Genomic DNA, 8,250 nt, shown 5'->3' on the forward strand with positions numbered 1-8,250 from the left:
TGGGTTTTTTGACAATTACATTGGGATAGTTTAGTTTGGAGTGTTTCCCATGGAAAGTAGTCAGGTTTTCAAAGCTTCAGCAAGGAGGATCGTACAGTTCTGTTACTCTGTGAGCACATACAGTAAATGTCTATTAATGGATTTTCCTGTAAGTAAAGTGAAAACCGTGAAAATAAATAGATAGATAAGGATACTTCTTCTTCCTAAGTACTATTCTTTTTTCCTTCTTGTATTTCATGGCCCAAGTATTTTAAGGAATGAAAGTGCAGTCTAAGGACATTCCCTACATGGAAAATAGGCGCCACCCTTTTTTACATATATATATATATATAAGGGGTACCATTGAAGTTATTTAAAGCCATTTTTTCTTTTTATCATTTTAAACGATAAAAGTTGAAATACACATGTAATGCAAGGTATCATGTCCGGTTATTATAATTAAGTTATTAAAGTTGAAATAATTTCATTAAAATAAATTATTGAATACACAACTACTAGATAATGGCTGTTCATGTAGAGGCAACAAGAGTAGAAGGATGATGTTTTTTGTTATGGACAGATTCTAAGGACAAGGGGCCATGCCCCCAAGAGTTTTTGAACCTGTCATGTATAATGAAAAATTATAAATTTACACATATTAGAGAGAGAATCCACCAAAGGAAAATATTAACACTGATATATATATATATATCAGAGTACCTCCATAATCATGATAAAATTCAAATAAATATATCATCTCACCAAAAATTTAAATCTTGGCATCACCATCCAAATCAATTGAGGGAGGCCAAGTCAAACTAGTATTCGAGCGAAATCTTATATGATGGAGCACGTACTTGCATATGACCATTAACGAGTTTCTCGCCCATACAAGATGATTAACTTCAATTTTTCTTGTAGCAGCATTATATATATATATATATATATATATAGAAAGAGAGAGATTGCGCTCCATGAAAGAGACGGGGAGAAGTGTAGGAGGGGGTGGGGATTAAGATGGCGTGAAAGTAATAGCCTTTTTGGACTGTTATAATTAGTTGTGTAAGAAGTGATATTAATAAAGTAATGATTTGGCATAGGGGTTTGGCTGTTGGGTCAACTTCAGGTGGTTATCTGAAACCCAGGTTAAACCGGCCTCTCTCAAAGCAAAAACACAAGCTAGATAGATAGATAGATAGATCCATTGACACACACACACACATAAACTGATGGAGATTGAGAGAGGAGCTGATTCAGCTGAAGTGGGGCTAGGTTATTTACTGGTGCTTGACAGGGGTTGTTATGTCAAGCCCTCATTTTCTGCCTTGAAAAGAAAGGTGTCTAGACCTGTGCAAGCCCAAGCTAGCAGCCCTTGCACATTCTAGTCTTGTCAATACAGAGAGAGACAACCCAAGAAGGAAGAACCTTCAACAGTTCAAGTTCAAGAGAGAAGAGAGAGAGAGAGAGGGTCTCTCAATCTCACACGTGTGATGATTCAAAAAAGAGGAAGGAAATACTACTACCATTAAAATAACACGGGAGGTACTAGCTAGCTAGTTAAATAAAACGGTCAGTCAGGGGGGGTTGTTAACTACTTTTAAGCCTTCTCTCCCCTCCCTGGAGTCTCGCAACAGACAAAGAAAGATATAGCTCTAATTAAAGCACCTTGCTGATCCTTGCTGTTCTCAAGAGACTTAAACTTGCATCTCTCCATCCATTCCTTCATCTCTCTCTGTCAAACTTAGCTTCTTATCTTTAGAGTTTAGACTCCCACAGGATGATGACATTGTGTACAGTTGTATAACAGCATCTGTCAGAGAAATTAAGAAATGAAGGCATGGCCAGGAAGAGTGTTCTATATGCAACACCATATAATAACAGCAGAAATGTCCTTGCTTGTTACTCTTCTAGTGCTTCCTCATCTTCCTCTTCCTCTCCTTGCTCTTCAATGGGGATGGTTTATACAGACATTGGTTCTCTCTCTCTTAGTCCCAACTTTGGAATGACACCACCTGCCTCTTCTTCTCATGAAATGGAAAACGGGAGGCTCACTTGGGGTTTTCCTTTGATGGGAAACTATTATGCTAGCAGTGATGCTGTTGCGGAGGTTAAGGTCTCTGATTGCAGTGATGGATTTGGAGAGAACAATGAGACTATAAATCACAATGCTAACTCATCACATGAAGAGAACCCTAATGAAAATATGATAAGTGGCAGGGAAACAGATAGTGGGCAGTCAAAGCTTTGTGCAAGAGGGCATTGGAGGCCGGCAGAAGATACCAAGCTGAAGGAACTTGTGGCTCTTTATGGTCCTCAAAATTGGAACCTTATAGCTGAGAAGTTGGAAGGTAGATCAGGTAAAATTACTTAAGAAAAAGAAATTGTAAACTTCTGTTCAAATCTTGCCTCTCATTTGTCTACGTTTTGTGTTCTCCTTTGCTTTAGGGATCTTATTTTCTAGTTTCTGCTTGGCTCATTTTGATTATTGTTATGTGAAGGTAAGAGCTGCAGGTTAAGGTGGTTTAACCAGCTGGATCCAAGGATAAACAGAAAAGCTTTCACTGAAGAAGAAGAAGAGAGACTAATGCAAGCTCATAGACTTTATGGTAACAAATGGGCCATGATAGCAAGACTTTTCCCTGGAAGAACTGATAATGCAGTCAAGAACCACTGGCATGTCATAATGGCCAGAAAATTTAGAGAACAATCAAGTGCTTACAGGAGAAGGAGGCTAAGTCAATCTGTCAACAGAAGAATGGAGGAAATTCCAAGCTTTGTCGGTAGAGATGCAGGCATGAAAGCAGAACAACCACCATGTTGTCTCAACATCCCCAGTGCTGGAGGATTAGATAACTTATCGTCTTGCCGAATTGTAAACTTTAATGGTGCTGGTTGCGGTGGGGTGGACAACGGCTTTAATGGATTCCCCAACATGACCAGTGAGGGAGAAGCAGTCTCAAGCATTAAGGTCCCTCAAAGTGGGTTTTGTGCACAGCATACACCTTTTGATTTCTTCTTTGGTATGTGCGTCTTTTGTGACCCCCCTTAATCCTCACCCTCTCTTTACATTCTCTTTTGTTTTTTGTTTATGTGGTGTATTCTTGAGTTTGTTTGGGTTTCTGTGCTCCTTCCTCGTTGGTTTCTTTTTGGGAAGCCTACCTCATTTCCTAGCTTTATTCTCTTCGATTTATACAGTTGAAACCAAGCCTCCCTCCATTGGTTCACTGACTTAAACAAACCTTCTCCACTAACTTTTTTGTTGCTCTAAATTCTGTAGAAACTTGCGCATGCTTCTTTCTTTTAACTACTAGCGGTTCTTTTCATCTTTGTTATTGATTTGGGTTTTGTTGCAGATCCCAAAAGTAAAGACATGCTGGGCATGTTCAGCCAAACCAGATCATGGGATAGGCCAAATGAAGAGCCCCGCATTTCTGGTTTTTACCCCCAACATTACCCTCCATACTTGATGGCAACGCAACAGCCAAACTACCAAAACCCTTATTGTTTCTCAGATTTTACAGCGTCAACATTACCTAAAGAAGTTTCAGTCAGTCAGCCATCACCTTCATCACCATCAGTGGCAGATCAGAGCAGAGTTAGCGGCCATTTTGAGACTGTTCCACCACCGTTCATTGACTTTCTCGGGGTAGGAGCCACATGAAGTCAGAAGCATAGCAAAAGAAAAGAAAAGAAAAAAAGGCTGAAAAGGGTTATTGTTTTTAGCAGAAATCATATCAGAGAGGTGCTTAATGTGGATGTGCTCCAATATAACTGAGAGGCCATTAGAGGAAAAGGTGAAGGGATTGTACTTAATTGTTGCAGTGGGATGGCAGAAGATAAAATCTGCATCAGTCTTTTGATGTCATGTCGCCCCTGCATCTTTTTCTTCTTCTTCCTCTTCTTCTTTTTTGTGTAGTAAAATCTTCTGCTGTCACATGAGACCCTTTCGAAGGGTAAAACAAATAAACTTGATTAATGATGGATATTATCCTTTCTGTATTCGTTTCCTCTTTCCCCATTATTTTCTTCTTCTTTTTTAAGCCTCTATCTTGAGTCATTGGCTTTTTATTTATATATGTATTTTACTTAGAAAGAAGGAAATCTTCAATCTCCACACTCCAATTTCTAGAACATGAATGTTGATTGAAACATTGGAGCAATGATTCACTGATGTCGTTTGCTTTTTTTTCTTTTCTTTTTCTACCCATACGTATAAAACTGCTTCCAGAAAATTATAAAGGGTAGCTACTTGTTTTTCTTTTCTTGGTCCAAGATTACCAATACTTTCCAGAGTGATTCTTCCATCATAATATACATGTATGTATGTATATTCTTCCATGATCATCATCTAAAAAACCTAGGTGATGATATATAGAATACAAAAACAGAAAATCCTTTATTACATCCACCTCTGCATGATTTCAAGAACTCTCCTCGTATGATGTTGCCACATTAATCAGTTAAAAATTATGAGTGTGGTCTCTAACATTACATGTAAAATAACAAGAATTTGCATTTTTGAAAAACATCAGTCGGAGGATAAGGGAGGGATTGTTTGTATAATTAACATATAAATTAAAACTGATGCATAATTCTATGTTGGAGATGGCCCTTTAGAGTTTAAGTGGACGTGACTAAGTTTGTAAATAATATATAAACAATATAGTTAATTACTTCTGAATAAAACATGGACGGGGTAGAAATTCAAAGGGCTTAAAAGTGAAACTGAGGGGACGACACTAGGATGAAAGTCTTAGTGTTTTGTTTACTCCACGCTGTCCACACAGTTTTAACAAAGAAGGCTGAAGATTGTTGGAGCTAGCTTGACCTTAAAAAGTGGGGTTTTAATTTTTTATTTTTTGAATGGGGTAAGGTTGTTTGGTTTGTTGCTGCGAAGCTGAAGAGGATGTTGATGGTGGTGGTGGTGACGCTGGTGCATGCTAATAAAGACACAAAACAGGAAACTGAAACTTGTATCAAACATCCTTTTCTCATGGGCCTGCAAAATTCAGGCACATATCCTGCAACAGAACCAAACACCACCCACCCTCCTAATGCGTTGATGATGGGAACTGTTGAACATCCATTCCTTTCGTTTCCTCATCGGCAGAATCTTCTGTGATTTCATGCCACCCACATGGGGTGTATCTGTTTGCAACTGTCTACTTCTGTACAAAAAGTTCTGTATGCATATGGTTACCCGCCGATGCAAGAAACATATTACATGATGACATGAGTTTCGATATACTGTTGTCATGGGCCAACACGCAAACATTAACCAGCTAATTTATATTTCATTCTTTCGTCCTTTCTACCCCCCCGCCTTTTTTCTTTTAAAAAGAAAGAGTGGCAATCTTAACTTTGGTTATTGTTTGCTTATCTTGAAATTAGCGTAATTTGGTAGGAAGAATATTTATTATTTGGTAACAGTATAAAAAGCTGATCTGGCTGTTGCAAACTTTGATCACACGATCACAGGAAATTGAGATTTTAAGTGATTTGCTCAAAGTTTATAGTAAGATGAATTCTGAGAAGGTAATGTTTTGTATTTGGTTAAAAATAATTCCAAGAATTAAGCTACTCCATACTGTCTAGTAAGTACTAACACGATCATCTGTAAATTCTTGTTTTTCTTCTTTCTCAGACCTCACCAGTAGGAGGGATGTAAGGATGCATCCTTCGCTAGATGGGAGCTTTCTAACTTCTATTCTTTGTATTTATCAGATAAAGTTAATCTTGAAAAAAAAATCCCACAACTTCTTTTAGATATATATATTGAAAATTTAATAAATCATTTGCATGTGTAAAGCTGGGCATGGGAGTTCATCAGGTTAGAGATACTCTAACCTATCTTAGTATCCGAGTAAATCGTGTATTTTCTACTGATCTCCAACTACATCTACATGAAAATAATGTCTTTCATAAATGCAGGTATAATTGTCATATATGACGGGACGTACGAAAACATAAAACCTAGAAAAATAAATAATTTTCTGATGGGAAAAAAAATGGTATAAAGAATTCTCAAGTTGGAATGTACTGTTCATCGCCTTCCTCTCTATGAACACATATTTGATATCAACAGGTTGTGATGTTATGGATTAATGGTTGAAAGTCTTTCTGCTCAAGATAAAGGACGTTAATCAAAGCAAGGATACTTAATAGAAATAAAAGCGGTAATCAATTTAGAGTAACGATGTTGATGAAAATGAGACTGTATATCAATCTACTGTAAGGAGGAGTTGTTTGAGTTTTTACATAGAACATGAACAGAGAAGTAAAAGTAATTTTTAAAAAAATATAAAGTGAAAAAATATTTTTAAATTGAAAAACTTAGATTTAAACTGGATAAAGAATGGATGTCCTTATGAAAATGTCCTTGGAGCCTGGCAATGATGACAATTCGAGTTGTTTTTCTGTAATAATGGTATTTTTAAATCGATTTATGTATGAATTGAGATTAAGTTTCTCCTTAGATGATTTTATAAATATATCGATCTAATATGATTAAAATAATCAAATAAATTATCTTGGATGTTGACTCTAAAGTTTAAACTCCAAAATGAAATGAAATCGAGCAAATACTTTTCACCGTCGGCGACCTCATTTTTTTTTTTTTCTTATTAGAAAACGAAAAAAAAAAAACAATATGACCGGGAACATTTGGGCCTGGGCTTTCTGGCTACTGACCAGCCCAATAAAGGGTTAAGATCAAAGACCATTGATCCAGTGGATTATTCGAACACCGGGCTCATATAGGGCTTGTGTTTCCAAAACCTACTAGTATTGGACATGCCCTGCTTCTAATCCCAGTTCCACCTAACGAAAAGGAAAAGAGCAAATTCAATGGCCCGTTTTTATTTTTTATTTATAGATAATACTTAGAAGTTTATATTTATGTAAAAGAAAGAGTAAATCTAGAAATCAATACCGAAATGAAAGAACATTTTTTGGTATAAAAGGAAAGCTCAAGCCTTTCTTGGAGATTTTATTTTATAAAGAACAATTTAAGCTGTGCTAGGAAGATAATTTGCACTTTTCTTAAATAATAATAATAATAATTCGTAGTATATTAATTAATAGGCCTCGAGGAAACATGGATGGTTCAAAAAGAAAATAGCCATAATAATTAACATGCCTTTCTATCATTAAGCAACTCGTTAACAGGCAATCTTCACGAAACACCATTCCTGGCCTGTCGATCTGGTGGTGGGAGAGAGAAATTGGGTTGTTTTTATTAGTTTACTGGGCAAGGCTTGTATATCTATAACTTTAAATGGGCGAAAGCAATCCATTTTATTTTTTTCATTGAAATAATATTTTTTAAATGGGTAAAAGTGCCTTTTCATTTTAAATTCATTTCCGCTTTTTGAAAGTTGTTTGTTCTTCCTGCCCATTTCGTCCACCACCTTAGTATTCTAATTGTTAGTATATTTCACTACATTAAAAAAATGTCAATATGCTTCATCGCTAGTTTGGATAAATATGAATTTTACGCTTTATCTCTCTGTTGTTTTCTACTTGACCCTGCAAGGCTCCTGATAGGCAATTCTTTCCAGCTACCTCCTCCACTCGAAGTATTCTCTCTTGCTGCTGCATCTCTAGTTTACGCAGGCACAGAAAGTTATTTTTACTGTTCTAAGTTAAGTGTTTCCTCCCTGCCCGTTAGGATCTGTGATGGAAGAGTTTTTTATATTTTGTTTATAGACAGAGATATAAAAAGGTTGGAATTCAAGAAATCTCAAGAAGAAAAGGGTCACTCCAGCCATGAACCTCATCCATTGTCAAACTGCATGCATGATATACATCCGTTGAAGAACACATCAAAACAGTGTATTTTGATTCCCAACATGCTGAATGAGTTGATCAAGATGAACACATCAAAACAGTGTATTTTGATTCTCAACATGCTGAATGAGTTGATCAAGATGAAATAAATCATTTTGTTATTACTACGTATGGATTATAAAAATATCGTGCGGTAGATATTGCGCCAGAGCGCGCGCGCATCTATATCTATATATATATATATATATCAAAATCTAAGTCATGGGTTTATCAATATCTGAAAAAAGAGGTCTTCAATTTATTGCCATCGCCATGGCATTATACACTACAATAATAGTACTAGGAGGTTGACGTTGGGCCAATACCCGGAAAAGTAGATTCATTAGTGGGAGTTGTACATTTTATAAAAGGTTTCCACGTATAGTACGAGGGAAGAGATTATTTTTTAAAGAATTTCTTGTTTATAAATATTTTAAAATAATA

General features: G+C 36.3%; 1 protein-coding gene across 1 annotated transcript; it reads left to right on the top strand.

The window, feature by feature from the left end:
• The first annotated feature begins 1,302 nt into the window (after positions 1-1,302).
• LOC105117338 (uncharacterized) lies at positions 1,303-4,145 on the top strand. The gene is made up of 3 exons (XM_011014962.1): positions 1,303-2,336; positions 2,478-2,999; positions 3,333-4,145. Exons 1-3 carry the CDS (start codon positions 1,817-1,819, stop codon positions 3,638-3,640), a joined length of 1,350 nt encoding a protein of 449 aa, XP_011013264.1. The 5' UTR covers positions 1,303-1,816; the 3' UTR covers positions 3,641-4,145.
• Positions 4,146-8,250: the final 4,105 nt, after the last annotated feature.

This window comes from Populus euphratica, unplaced genomic scaffold, assembly GCF_000495115.2.
Source record: "Populus euphratica unplaced genomic scaffold, PopEup_1.0 scaffold5.1, whole genome shotgun sequence".
Classification (NCBI taxonomy): domain Eukaryota; kingdom Viridiplantae; phylum Streptophyta; class Magnoliopsida; order Malpighiales; family Salicaceae; genus Populus; species Populus euphratica.